General features: G+C 36.9%; 1 protein-coding gene across 7 annotated transcripts in view; it reads left to right on the plus strand.

The window, feature by feature from the left end:
* ENAH (ENAH, actin regulator) overlaps positions 1-15,386 on the plus strand; it is a 108,200-nt gene that overhangs the window by 23,070 nt on the left and 69,744 nt on the right. For 2 of the 7 annotated variants that reach the window (XM_025048502.1, XM_025048505.1), the window contains exon 1: positions 10,329-10,555. The exons of 1 other annotated variant lie outside the window; for it this stretch is intronic. In XM_025048502.1, coding sequence (XP_024904270.1) covers positions 10,500-10,555 — 56 coding nt within the window. In that variant the 5' untranslated portion in view covers positions 10,329-10,499. Of the gene's footprint in view, positions 1-10,328; positions 10,556-15,386 lie in introns of those variants that run through there. 4 more of the 7 variants (XM_025048504.1, XM_015591276.2, XM_006914278.3 and 1 more) reach the window with 4 other exon arrangements.

Raw genomic sequence — 15,386 nt, forward strand, 5'->3', positions numbered from 1 at the left:
GTGGGTTGGAATGGGGCAGGGATATTCTGGAGAAGCTTTGTTTTAATTTAGGACACATTTTATTGTTTGAGAGTACAAGACTCTGCAAAGACATGGATTTTCAAAGATTAAAAAGGATTGTCCCCACTGGTAAGGAGCTTAGATCGGGTGGGTTGAACTGAGCATGCTTTCAGAAAATGAGATAGGGCTGATTGAAGTGGCGGGCACAGGTCCATCCAGGCTTCAGATCTGGTGATTGCGTGAAAACCAGAAGGAACCAGGTATCCCAGGTTGCATGGGAAAGGAAGTCATGGGCTTTGAGGGGAGGACGCCTGGGACCTCTCTGGTGGTTAAGAGAAATGGTCACATAGAGGAAGTGTTCAGAGATACTAGATCACACCACAGCTTCTTTTCAGACAGTCTCAGCTTTTGAAATCAGCCATTTGGTAGGTTAGCACATGGCTTTCTGTGGAAGCTGTGTTTTTATAAGGGCTCATTATGTCCCCAAGCCTCAGGCCACAGAATGCATCTGTGTCCTTGAATTTGTATTAGACTATTAAGTTAAACTATATGAAATGTGCTAGTTTTGGAGGTCAAAACCCATCAGATTTGGAAATTTAATATGGCTCAACCCAGTACATTTAATTATCACCAGACATGTTTAATGTCTCTAATTTATGTTTCTTTGACAAACACTGGGACTGCAGAGTCAACCTGACAGACATGTCTTTAAAACATTTCTCGGGACCATCTGCTCAGAGCTGCAAAGTGGGATACCCAGGATTGGCGTTCCCCTTCCCCGATGCTGTCCTCTCATCTGCTTTGGAAACAGCGATTCTCCTTGGTCTCCAGGTTCTGATGGGTCTTGTCTCTAATAGTCATCCCCTCTTGCTCTGTCCCCAAAACCAGACTAAGGAGCGGGGCAAAGAGAAGTGTTTTAGAGTGGTGTTTTTCAAACGGGTTATTTTTTAACAGCGTTTATCAAGATCGAAGGAATGGAATAGAGCATAGCGGAGTACATTGCACATGGCTATGGCAAGTATCATACGTTCCATGAAACTTTTAGTTCTCTGTGTGTGCATGCGTGTACGTAGTGGGTCATAGCATGTCTGTACTGGGTCGTCGTGTGGACATTGTATTTGTCACTGACCTCACAAATTTGACTACCGTTTTGAGAAATGAATCGATGCGGGTCGGGTGTCTCGGAGATCCGGGGTACGGCATGCAGGGGTCTGGGGACTTCCTTAACCTCCTGTCTTTGTGCTGTGGGCTGAGATGATAGGCTTTCTCTCCTTTCACTGGTCCACCAGGCTCCTCTAAACTCTGGCTCATGTTTTCCTCTACCTGCTGTGTCATGAAATAGATTCTAGCACAAGAGCAGAAGCCTTTGGGGTCTTTTTTTTTTTTTTAAGGACTTCCTGATAGTTGCTGGTATAAAGGTAGTTAAAAGCAGAAAACCTGAGCATGAGCGCCTTTCTCCTTTTTCATTTTTGTGTTGTAAGTAGATGGTCAAACTTCCTAAGCTGAGTTTTTGTATAGAAATCACTGAGGGATTCATCTGTGATTCAGAGGAAAAGAAGACAGAACAGTGCTTGACATTTAGAACTCACTCAATAAATATTTGTGGACCGAATGAATGAATGGAGAGAATCCCGAACACTTATCTGTGATCTGTGAACTGCTTATTAGTGCATGATGAAGCAGAAGTGGGAACAGAGGCAATTATTGTTCCCTTGTTTCTGTGCTGTACTCTGTTGGAAGGAGAGAGATAAGGAGAAAGGAATCCCACATCGGCAGCTGGTTGATTAAAAGCAGTCCCTGTGGCTAGTTTTGTATCCGGACGGCCATTCTTTTTTAAGGGAGATGGATAGGCCATTTGTGAAAGAGCTGCTGGTGGTTTTAGTTTTTAGGGCCGTCGGGCCCATGGTTCGCTTTTTGTCCCTCGTTATTGGACAGGTTGACGGTTAGGAAGGCTGGGTTGCTCTCAGGGAGGCGTCGTTTTCCTCCAGGGGGCTGCGTGGACGAGATGGAAGACAACTTTGGCTAGGGCGACAGCGGCACAACAAACACTCTGTTTGAGGATTCGGTGCAAGTGGGTCTGTAGTTGAAATCTGTCTCCTGGTTCCTGAAATTATGTTCCTTTGCCTCAAGGATAAATGTTTTCCTGCTCAGTCCAGTTACGTTCACTTAGTTCTGGCCGGTAATGTTTCTAACTAATCACCTTTCTTTTCAAGGGAGCTTTCTTGAAAGAGTATTTGATAGCTATTACGAGCAAATTAAAAATGTTGCTTCTGCCTTCCCTTAGTTTTTGCTCAGAATTTAATCACAAGTTGGTGGTGGCAAAATGTTTGAGTTAAAAAGTTAGTTGTATATTATCTAACTATTTTGGTAGAGTTTTAAGATGCCTTCCAGTTAGATGCCAGTATCAAATAGGATTTATCCATATTTTGTGTTGGAATTTAAATTCTCATAACCTTTAGAAGCACTAGTAGTAGAATTTACTTAGCTGGTTGGGCCCTAAGCTTGCTAGTTGGTTAGGGTTGCATTCATGGGTCATATATCTGACCATTTCTCATGGTACTGACGTAAACTCTTATATCGGGAGTTTACAGAAGAGCTTAAATTAATCGTTGGCCTACGACATACCTTGCCCGCTTACCCTGTGCTGTTAAGATCCTTTTGATTATCTGAATGAATGCTTATTTAATACTACAGAAATAAGAACCTGCAGCGGGTGCTTTTAATGTGGGGGTGAGCTAACCTTTTTTATGTATCAGATAATGTGTTTAAATTCTGAGCCAGGATTTTAATAACCCCGTTCTCTGTTTAGGCTTGGTCTACAAGCCGTCAATCAGTAGGTCTTCTGTGTTATCTAGACAGGTCTTTTTTATCTAGAAGGTCTTTTGTGGTATCTTTGAGCTTAGAAGGCTAAGGCACAAGATTTGGAGGTGCATTTGCATATTTGCATGTTTAATGTAGTTGTATCACTACGAGTAGAACTTAAATTCACATTCAGAATTGATGGCACAGTTGTCAGTAGAGATAAATTTCATGTGACTAGAATGGCAGATGGGAATGTCCTTTTTTTTTCTGATGTCCAAGGTTAATTAGGTGGCCTGAGCTTAGCAGATTTTTAGTACTTAAGCTGGGCACCTTCAAACTTCGATTTGTAGATGGGTTCGGTTTTCTAACCACTAACTTAATGACAGTAAATTTTGAATGCTCGTATTTTCTTGGAGTCTGGAGTTAGCTCCTCCAGAGGGTGGTATCACTTTTGATTCTCGAACATCTCAACTAGCTCTTCTCTTTAGAAAGGGATATTTTTCTCTTCAATTTTTATATATGGATACAGTATAAATATAGTTATAAATACTATATATAGTTATGTTCTTGTGAAATTGCATTTCATTTACAGATCAACAGAAAAGTAAGTGTACTTAGGCTACTTTTCTAGTGTATTTTAATTTGAATTTCACTTACATGAGTAAAATTTAATTTTTTCTCAACATTGTTTAATATCGATGTATTGTCTCCAGTGTGTTCTGAAATAATTATCATGCCTTAGATTTGATTCTTTAAAATATTGCTCACAGGGTTCGCATGTGTGGAGAAGGGCATTGGGGTGGAATAAAGGTAGGGTTGGTGTTGGGGAAAACCTTACAGAATCAAATTTAAGACAGATCTCTGAGCTTCTGAAAATAGATAACATATGCTATCAAGTACACTAGAGCATTATCCTGTATTAGGCAGCATTTATAATTAGTCGTTTTTGTTGTCGTAACTGAAATTCAGACCCTAGTCTTGTCCTTAGGGAATATCCAGCAAAGTTATATGTTTTCTTTGGCTTAATAAGTGATATTGCCCTTTGAAATAGTTTTATGTTTTAAGTACAGATAAAGGTGTAAAAACATTATATGCTTATTTAAAAAATCGACAAAGTATGGAGAAATAGAAGGAACAAGTTAGTCAACTAATATTTAATAATACCTTCACACATATTTATTGTTAATGCCAGGCACAGTTCTCTGGTCCGGGGATAATGTAGCTACATCAGCTAAGAGTCCCTGTGGACGGATGGTAGGGGGCCTGCATGCTAGCAGGGCGTGGAGGAGAAAATGCACCAATTAACTAGTAAGTTGGTTATTCTCAGGTTGCAATAAATGCAAGGAAGAAGATAAACTGTGTGGTGGGAAAGGGCGGGGGAGAGGGTGCCCCAAAGCCTGACCTGATTGGAGTGGTTGAAGTATGAGTTGAAGTATGAGTTGACCTCAAAGGTAAGAGTCACGTGGACAGCAGATGGAAGAGCATTCTCAGTACAAGATGCAATAGATCCCAAGGCCTGAGATCAGGATGGGCTGCTTTGTTCCAGGGACAGGAAGCCGCCAGAAAGTGACCATAGCAAACCCATAGTAAATGTACTTTGAATCTTTTTTGTTCCATAGTTCGGTTTCTGTTTATAGGATTTATATTCTGCTGTGATCACATTTGCTTTATAATATAAACATTCCCCCATTTTATAATGAATGCCTTTAGTAAACATTTGGGTTTGGGTATAATTAATTTTGTAAATGTATCATAATTTACTTACCCATCCTCTGAAAGTTTTGAATTTGATTCCTTCCTTCTTCCTTACTCCCTCCCTTCCTTCCTTCCTATTATAAATGTTACAATAAGCACTTTTGGATCCAAGGCTTTTTTGTTTCTTAGGGCTGGTTTTCTGAAGGAGAAATATGAACTGGGGCAAAGCTGTGAATTATTTATTATTTATTGCCAAGATACTTTGCATAATGGATTGTTAGTTTATGTTCCAGTTACCAGCGTATGGAGGGTGCTTCCTGTATCCTGGCCTGCATTTAGGTATCATAGTATATTTGTTTGAAAACATTTTCTTATTGTGATAAAATACACATAACATAAAATTTAAAGTGTACAATTCAGTGGGATGAGGTACACTCACAGTGTTGTATGGCCGTGACCACTGTTCGGTTCCAGAACTTTTCATCACTCAAATGGAAGCCCCCATACCCATTAAGCAGTAACTTGCCCTCCCCCACTCCCAACTCCTGGCTTCTGTTAGTCTGCATTCTGACTTTATGGGTTTGCCTATTCTGAACATTTCGTATAAATGGAATCATAGAGTAGGAGGCTTTTTGTGTCTGGCTTCCTTTCATTTAGCTAAGGTTTCAGGGTTCATCCACGTTATAGCAAGTGGTAGGACTTCATTCCTTTTTATAGCTTCATTCTTTTTATTCCATTTGGCATATGTTTGTATAATACATTTTTATTCTTTTTATTCCATTGTTTGGCATATGTTTGTATAATACATTTTTATTCTTTTTATTCCATTGTTTGGCATATGTTTATATAATACATTTTTATTATCCATTCATCTACAGATGGGCATTTGAGTTCTTTCCACCTTTTGGCTCCTATTGAATAGAGTTGCTATGAACATTTCTGCACGAGTGTTTGTTTTAGTGCCTGTTTTGATTTTCTTTGGGCATATCGCTAGGGGTGGAATTGCAGGGTCACGTGGTAATTCTGTTTAACTTACCGAGGACCTTTCAGACTGGTTTCCACAGTGGCTGCGACATTTTACATTCCCATCAATAACAAATGAAGGTGCGAGTTTCTCCACGTCCTCTGCCAACACTTGTTATTTTTGTTATTTTTTTTTTGGTTTTTATTATGGCAATCCTAGTGAGGGTGAAGTGGTACCTCATTGTGGTTCTTGATTTACAATACCTTAGTGACTAATGCTGTCGAGCATTTTTCGTGTGCTTGTTGGCCATTTGAGTATTACCTGTTTACCATTTTAATTTTTTACTTGAAAGTATAACATGAATTTAAAGTATAAGATGAATAATAGGTATAGGGAAGCCTATATATCTTAAGTGTTCAACTCAGTTTTCACTGACTCAATAGACCCAGTAACCAGCATCCAGATGGAGAAGCAGCTCAGCCTCCCTCGTGCGCTCTCACAGTCAGTCTCCCGGGAGGGTAACCGCTCTAGATTATAGAATCACACAATGTAATCTGGGTCTGGCTTCCTCGGCTTAACAGGTTTCTGCCATCCTTCCATGTCATTCATTTTATTCCATCATGTGAAAGGCTAGTTTGTTCATTCTACTGTGGATAAACATTTGGATTGTTTGTAGCTTTGGGGCATCATGTCGTGCACATCCCGGTGTTTGTTTTTCTGTGGGCTGCGTCCAGCTTTTGTGGTGATTGTACCAGCTTCAGTGTTAGTATTATTTTTGCAGTGTTACCGTTGGTATAAATATTTCCTTTATTTTTTGGTTGGCTTTTTTCCTTTTAATTTTAGTTCTTTTTTTGGATGTAGATAAGTTATACGTGGTTTTCTTTTCTCATCGCCTTGGTGACTTGTAAGTTTAGTAAGTGATCGCTCTATCTGGAGTTCTGAAATTGGAAGTCAGCTCTCTGAGCCAGGTAATCTTGATGTGAAGTTGAAGACTAATGACATGAGCATACTTGAAAAAAGTGAGAATATTTTCTGACTTGGGGACCTGGCATTTTTTTGTTTTCATACTGGATTTTAAGAGTGTCCCAGTGTTTTTATAGTCATTATAAAAGTTACAGATTTATTTTTAGTCCCACGATGAGGCCTAAGTGACTTACTTATTGGGGCAGGAATCAGTGTTACTTTAATTCTTTAGTCTTTGAGCTCTACTAACCTTCTCTTCCTTCTTACATTACTTTCTTTTAAACTTATACAATTATGCATGTGTATTATAGAAAATTCGAAAAATACAGAAGAGCTTATATAAGAAAATAAAAATGCCACTTAAGGAGAAACACTTTTGGTGTGTATACTTCCTATTTTTGTTTATGCAATATTGTTTATTGAACATAATGTTCTATAATGTGATTTCCCTATTAATAATTTACTGTACTTTCCTCTGTAATTAAATATTATTCTAAAGCATGATTTTAAAAATTAAAGCATGATTTTAAAATATATTTTTTCTCTTTAATATATATTTGTTTATTTTTAATTCTTTAATGTCACCACATATTTGATCTCTTTTACACCCCTCCCCCGCCCCCCGCAACCTTTGGTAACCACTGGATTTTAAAATATTTTTATTAAAGTAGTATGCGATTTATAAAGTCAAATCTACAAAGCCTAGAATTGTAAAAAAAAGTTATTTAGCCACTCTCTGTTCCTTTTCTCTCTCGAATCCAGCTCTGCAAAAGAACCACTGTCACCTTTTACTTGTTTCTTCTGCATTTTTCCCCCCCAGATATGTTTACACCAACATTTCTTGACTCGCTCCAATTTTAGAATTTATCTCTTGACTCCTCACTGTGGAAGACAGGGCTTTAGTTTTTAACGTTGCCTCCATTGTATTTTCTTTTCATCTTATGGATATGGTTATATAACATTTTGGTTTTATGATTACATACAGAATATTTACATCTGAGCCATGTGTATTATGATTACATTTTTTTGAAAAGCCTTTCTGTTTTATCTAGATTTAATGACTGTTCACTGTTGCAGCTTTCCACGCATTCATCACTTACTCAGCTCCAGACTCTCCCGCTGACATTTAAACTCTCTTTTCAGTATAGTCACACACATCAGACACTCCTCAGTGTTTTTAAATTGTCTTCTTGGATACCTTCACCTGTTCTAATTCGGACTGGCTGCTTTCTTGGCCGGGTTTTTTGCAGCAGAATTTATTCCACCATCATGGGAATTCTCTGCCTTTTTTCTGTATTGCTTACTACTTGTAGCTGCCTACGAAATGAATCGTGGAAGCCAATTCTTTTAGACCCAGAATATTTAAGAATATTTTTATTAGAGCCTCCACTTGATAACTTGTCTATGGTTAGAAGTCAAGATGATTATTTTTCCTCAGAAACGTGAAGGCATCGCTCCAGCGTCTTCTGGTTTTCAGTGTTGCTGTGAAAAGCTTGAGTCATTCTGATTGCCAGTCCTTTGGAAGAAACCCGAGTTATTTCTAGAAGTCTTGAGGATTTTCTCTTTATTCCTGATACTCTGAAATTTTATAGTGATGTGTCTTAGTGTGTCTGTAAAAAAAAGTGTGCTGGGTCCTTGATGGACCCTTTAAATCTAGAAACATACTCTTCAAGGCTAAGAAATTTATTATTTCTTTGGTAATGGGCTCTCTGGAAAGAAAGAACTCTTGTTATGGGGTTTTGGGGCCTTCTGAACCAATTCTTCGATTGCCTTCTCTTTCCCATTTTCTATATTTGTTGTTTTTCTTTATATTCCGTCTCTTTGATTGGATTTACAGTTTTTACTGTCTTTTTTTAATTTTGAGTTTTTTTTTAGAATACGCGCTTATTTCTCCCATGAATATCTTTATTTCCTTTGAGGATAGTAATTACACATAATTTGAATTTTTTTCTGTTCCCTGCATTTTCTGTTTTGTCTGTTTCAGAATATTTTTTTCCCCTCTGTTTTGCTTCTTTCAAGTTAAAGTGTTTCTCAGATGTTTGATCCTTGGCTGTCTATTCAGATGTAAGTGTGAGGCTTTTTCTTTTAAAGTGAATTGGAATGTGTATTTTAATGGGTAGAGCTTATAGGGTGGTGGTACTTCTATTTTAAGGATGAACTGGTGGATTTGATTTTCTTTGAGAGACCTTCAGCTGTCAGTGTCTGTATGTAGGTTCTTTTTCTGTTAGGCATTTTGTTTTCCATACAGGGATTTTCCTGCCTAAGAAAATCAGCTTGACGGCCAAGATGCTGTGGCTGAGTTGGAAAAGAGGAGGGTGGTCGGTGGTTGGTAGTTACCGTTCAGTATTTGGACTTGCACTTAATTTCCCTTCTACCTGCCTTTGTTTGTCGTCTCTCTAGTATGAGCTTTCCAGAGGAGGGCTCTGTGGAGTGGCTCGGGTTATCGGACCCGGGCGTTTGACGAATGACTCCTTCTGTCATGTTTTAACCAGTTCTCTTTTGTCTGCTCTGCTCCTGATTCCTGACACTTTCTCGGCCTTCTTTTTGGTACTCCATGAGATAATTTCTGCTTTCTCTAGTCTGATGAGTTAGTTACCACTCATCCTTCTTCTTTCTAGACTTCTCAGATTGTGCTGGTATCTGTGATCAACTATAGCCCTCTTCTGTTTTGTTTGTGGTCTTTGCCTTTAAAAGAATCATTTAGTGTTGGACTTGTAAGAAATACCCCTACATTGTGCCAGGAATGGTGAGGTCTTTTCAGATCTTTGCTTGGCACTGCCAGCTGCATGATGCAGGCCCTTAGTGGGCTTAGTTATTTTATTGGATAAGTGGAAAGAGGGCTAATTTTGTGATTGGTTAAGGTTTTTAAAGTTTACTTATTTTGAATTGATGACAGTGCTTTTCAACTAATGTATTAAAATATGGTAATTCTAGTAGGTTAAATTTAGGTATATTTTTTAAATGATTGCATTAAAAGTACTTGTAAAAAGTTCTCTTTTGGTGCTTTATGAATAATCTTTCTAAAAGAACATGTTTTCTTTAAGGAGAATGTGAAGTTTAGGTTTTTAAGATGTTCGATATGTTTAGAGTAGAAGTATTTTATCAGTTAGCCAGGGTTGTCATACCACATAATAGTACCAACTGGCTGGTTTAAACAACAGAAGTTTATTTTCTCACAGTTCTGGAGGCCAGGAGTCCAAGGGCCAGGTGCTGGCAGATTTCATTTCTTCTGAAGCCTCTCTCTTTGGCTTGCAGATGTCCAGGCTGTGCTCACCATGTGGTTTTTTGTGTCCTAATCTCTTCTTCTGATAAGGGGACTAGTCATATTGGAGTGAAGCCAACTTACCTATACAACCTCATTTTAACTTAATCATCTCTTTAAAGATCCTGTCTTCAAATATAGTCACATTCTGAGGTACTAGGATTTAGGACTTCAACATATAAATTGGAGGGGGGGTTTGATTCAGCCTTTAATAAGTAATTTCATTATCTCTTATGCTTTGAAAGCAGTGTTATTTCTAAATACACTTGCGAAAGAAATGTATTTGTGTGACCTAGTGCGAAAGTATAGGCTTCGTAGTCAGATATATAGTTTGAATCTTAGCCTTGCCTCTTAGTAGTTTCCAAAATTATTTAACCTAAGACTTGCTCCCAAATCTTTGAGCTGAGAGTAACAAACAGTACCTCACAGGGTGATTGTAAAAAGTTAAAGTCTGTGTATGTTAAAGTGCCTGACATAGAGTCGTCTGTCAAATACTTTTATTGGTTTTTCTTCTTTTCTGAAATAGTCTGTTTTATATCCCCGCAATTTAATATAAACATGTCAATTTCAAATATAGATGTGTTATTTTAAGAGTTACTGTATGATTTTCTATTCACAGGTAATTGAATATCGACAATTTTGTAAGGTTCATCCTAAAAATGTACTTACCCAGTCAGAATCCCTTGGAATTTCCATCATCACAAGTAGTTGTCGGTTTAACATCCTTATATGTACATAATATACTTCCTGATTTCCTTAAGTGAACCTGCGGTAATCTGCTGAATCAGTGGATGTCTGCATTTCAAAGACTTGATGCTTAAGGACAAACAGCCCTTCAAAATGCTTAATCCTTCCGCTTTATCAATAAGGTACGCTGGTGCTGTTTTTATTTATTTATTTATTTACTTACTTATTTATTTATTTGCTTACTCTGATATTATCAAAGTTTAAAAGGATATCTTGTTTTAACTTGCATTTCTTGACCATAGTGAGCTTCAGTATTTTTCTTATCTTTATTAGCCTTCTCTAAATGATTTTGTGAATTGTCCATTTTTATGTTGGGGTGTTTGTGTTTTTGTTATTGATTTTAAAGATCTCTTTTTCATTGCTTCTAGATCTGTCTTGTTTAAAAAGTTGAAAAATCTGTTACTGTTTTCCCATTAACTAAAGAGAATAGAACCTCATAGATGAATAAATTGAAACTATAAAGACCAAATGCATACATACTTGGTAGTTAAAAGAAGGATTCTAGGCTCAGATTGCTCAGGTCTGAATTCTGGTTTTGCGACTTAGTACCTCTATAACCTTAGGCAAGCTTTTTAAGTTCTAAGCGTCAGTTTCTTCCTCTGCAAGGTGGGAGTAACAGCAGTACCTATTGCAATGAAATGAAACAGTGGTTGTAAAGCTCTTATCTTGTGCATATCACATAGTATATCACATAGTAGGTTAGCTCTCAGTGATGATGAGATTAGGGAATGACTGGGAGTAGAAGCCTTGACTCAGTGCCCTTTGTTTTTTGGCATTTCTAATCTTTTCACTAGAAACTTGCTCAGCATTTAATAGAAAGTATTTGTTTTCAATAGTATTTATCACTTCATTTCAAGACAGAGTATGTGTTTTCAGCTAATTGTAATTAGTCTTAAAACAATTTCTTGAATACATCTATTCAGTCGCTTCTGCTTCTCTAATTATGCGATAACAGTTTAAAACTATGGGATATGATACTCCATATTTAAGAGGGACTCCTATTGTAAATCACCATTGGTTTTCAGGAGACATCAGTAACTGACTCATGGTTACGACAGTGCTGGAGTTTGCCTCGTACCTGGTTGTGTTACAGCACAAGCACACATGCACACTTATCTTGATTTTTGGGAGAGTTAAAGCTTGCACATGAGAACTGTTTGACCTGAGGGCTAATTTTAACTATTAGATCTTGCTTGGTTAAATACCAAGAAAGATTGGTGACTTTTCTTTTTTTTGCAATAAAATTTAAAAGCTAGATCTTTGTATCTGTTCTATTTCTAGTTAGATTATAATACATCCACTGCTTGTTTAGCCATCATTAGTAGAAATTGTGGGTATTGCAGGACTGTTTAAAGGGCTGATGTAGCATTCATGTAGCACTTCGTTTTACATGTTTTAAGCTTTATTTTGTCATGTTCTTATTGTCTTTTCAAAGTAATTATGCTATTTATGAGCTGTATGTGTGTTTTTAGATTTTAATTTGGTATTTCCTATTTGCATTTCAGAGATTAACGAGCAACTCGATAGTTCTAGGTTCATGTTTTTGGAAGTGTTTTTCTGTTGTGCGGATTTTCTTTCATAAGCCCCGTGAGAAATCAACACCGCATGTTGACATCACCCCTGTCGTGTATGGTTTAACCCCTCACAACCCCTACGTAATGTCTAATTAACGTTGACCAGAGTATGCTTGCAGCCATCTCGTAATCTTTCCCTTAGGATTTATTTGATCTGCATTATGCTTTTTTCACATGTTGTTTTTTTCCCCTCCATTTACAAATATTTGTTGCTTTTTTGGTGATATTTTAACTGAATGAAAAAGGAAGATTTTTACTGTTTGATCTTTTAGATGCTGTTATTAATATATACTCAGTGTTTCATGTTTAGCACATGTAATTTTTAAACATTGATTTTTATTTCCAGTGGATAAATCACCCAGTGTGTATGTAGTCCTTCTTTATTTAATAGCCATTTGGCACGTATTTTACCACCTACTTATTTACTCCTTTTTGTATTAAGCCCTTGTTTTTCCCTTTAGCTCTGTTTGTCCATTCTCTCTCAATTCACTTGACGTTATCCAAAGAAAAAAGAAATAGTAGTAACTTCACCGGCCAAAAATTGGTAAAAGAACCTGGAGTGCCCCCCCACCCCCAAGTTGGGTGTTTTCAAAGGAAAGAGACAAGGAATTCCGGTTTTTATGTCTACCACAAAAAAATGACCCCTTTAAGTTTCTCAGTTTATTTATTAGAATAACAGTGTTATTATTTTACTCATAATGTGTATTGTTACTGAGGATTTTTTGGCTTACATACAAGTTTTTGCTTATTAGAAGTTTTTAGCAGAAATTAACAGTACTTACAAAATGTGTTACTTACTCACAAAATGTTTTTACTTTTAATGGTAGTTGAATAAATACGATTTAAGATCGACCCATTAAAACCTGATATGTGAAAGGCTATTGGGTGGTATTTTCATCTATTTTATATAACACACTTCTCATTTCACCATAGTCTATTTTTTTTCTTTGCAATCCTAAGTGATGAATAATTTTTATTTTGACCATTTAATCTCATAGCCATATGCTACTTAAATTTGTGAAATTTTATATAAAGAGATTTCAATTTTATCATCTTATGTACTGGCAGATGCTCTGATTTTTAAAACCATCAGTTTGGTAAAGACTAATGTGTTTCTTAATGTACTTTTTCACAGTCCTCCTGATTGATACTCCCTAAGTGTTGTCTTTGAAAATAAACGTGACTCATAGCACTTAGGTGGCCAGAGCATGTATGCAGTGGATGTCTCTGTACATTTTGAGGCTGAGGCAGAATAAACATAGCAATTCCTTTCCTTTTTGAAACTGAAGCTTCATACTCGTGTTAAATTTAAAGATTAATAGGACATTCTAAAGTGTAATGTTTATATTGAATTCTTGGAGAAAGAGAAGCAAGGTTATATTTGAAGGTATACTTTTCCCAATTTTCTTTAGAGTATTAATATGTAAATAAAAATAATTTAAAAGAGACTGCAAATTACCATATCTTAAATAATATTGGGTTGTTTTAATAATAAACTAGCTTTTAAACATGTACCTCGAACTGTAATGAAGAACTGTGTATGTAGTTTTAAAAGTTTTTTAACTACACATATAAAATTTCAGGAAGTCCCACATGTAATTTTAAATGTTGGTTAAAGTATTTAGTGACTTTTACTTAGGGAAAATGATTGTTGTGATGTGGAGTTCTCATTTTGAACGGTCAACAGCCATTGGTATGTGTCCTACATGTAGGAATGGTGTCTAGTACTTGACTGGAGAGATTTTATTGTCTTTCTCAAGAGTATGGGAGAAAGGGGGGAGAGATGAGAGAAGGGACTTTAACTAGGTCTTTTGTCCTCGACCTGTCATCAGAATGACAGAACTGTGTACCTAACAGCTGTGGCCACTTGTTCAGCTTATTTACCATTTTTATCTCACTGGTCAGATGTTTTAATTTTCATTTGAGCATCAAGAGAAAGATTGAAGTCTTCAGGTGGCAGCTGTGTGTGAGGAACGTCCTGTCCAACTGCAAGACGACCAGTAATTCTTTAACCCTTCACTGCCCAAGTTGCATCGGTATCACCTGGTTATGATGTTTTTATTTTGTGGCTTTTGAAATGAAATGGCTAATCCATGTGGTTTTCAACTGTATTCCTAGATGAAATAAGTAAAAATTTCTAGAAACAGTTACAACTGATTTAGAGCAATATATATAAGCTAAATCACTCCTTTCAGACTTAATATTAGAGAATATTCATAGTCTTCTGGTTGTTGTATAATTTAAGGACTAGTCGATGAATATAAATAAAGTTTTTGAAAAAGTGCTTTGTAAAGCCAGTTCCCACCCAACTCCTTGGCTTAACATGAAGCTGTATAGCTTCACCAAGGCTATATGTGGCCTTTGTAGTTTTGTCATATGCCTTACGTTGTATTGGGAACCCTTTTATTTTAGAGATCAGGCAATTACAGACCTAAGAGGGCTGAACTCAACTAGAGCCCTCTGGATGCTTGGCTGATCAAGTGCCAGGTCTGACTGGCAGAGGGATCGGTCAGCCGGGTTTGCCTGGTGGGCTTTGCCCAAGTGAAATATAAGTCCTTATTGTGATTGTCACTGGGGGAGAAAAGTATCTGAAAATTGGGTTTTTCAGTGAGGAGTGCTTTGTGTTAGACATAGCTATCTGTCTCACTAGCCTGTGGGACTTCTGGGGTAGTGCATTAAAAGATAGCATAAGCTTTTTGCAGCTAAGTGGCTTATGAGGTCAGTCATAGAAAGACAAAATAAGCCAGCTTCAGAAAAGTCTTCAATTAAAGTTGTGGGAGGGCATAGAACTATGTCAAGATATTGAGAAAACTAGAGTTTCTAAATTTTTAGCCAAAAAGAATATCCTCTTTAGCAGTAGGGAACTTTAAGTACAGTTGCAGGTATTACATATCTTGAGGGAAAAAAGAGGACACTTCTAAAATTAAAATATAGCCCATAAACATTTTTATTTTTTTTTATGAATTGGATTACTCATCATTTTGAATGTTGCCTTCTGCTAAATTACTCCTTTAACATGAATGGAGTTGACTGTATTTTGTTCAGTCATATTCCTAACTGTTAGACGAAATTCATTTAATGCTTTGAACTTTATATTTTTAGATATACTATAAAAATTACGCAGCTGTTGCTTGGAGATGTATGTGAAGTACTTTGAGAGATAGGATCATGATTTAGATCCTATGCCAACTGATAGTCAGCTGCTACAAAAACAAAAGATTAAGCTAACACATGGGAGTATCGGTATAAACATTGTGCTTTAGAATGTTCTGAGTAGTTCCTGCCTTGTTTCAGAGACCTCTTTTTCATGACAAAGCACATTTCATGATTAAGAGAGACTAGCTTTAGGTTTTCCATCTGAAAGCTGGGAGTATTTTCC

Source organism: Pteropus alecto, unplaced genomic scaffold (assembly GCF_000325575.1).
Source record: "Pteropus alecto unplaced genomic scaffold, ASM32557v1 scaffold115, whole genome shotgun sequence".
NCBI lineage: Eukaryota > Metazoa > Chordata > Mammalia > Chiroptera > Pteropodidae > Pteropus > Pteropus alecto.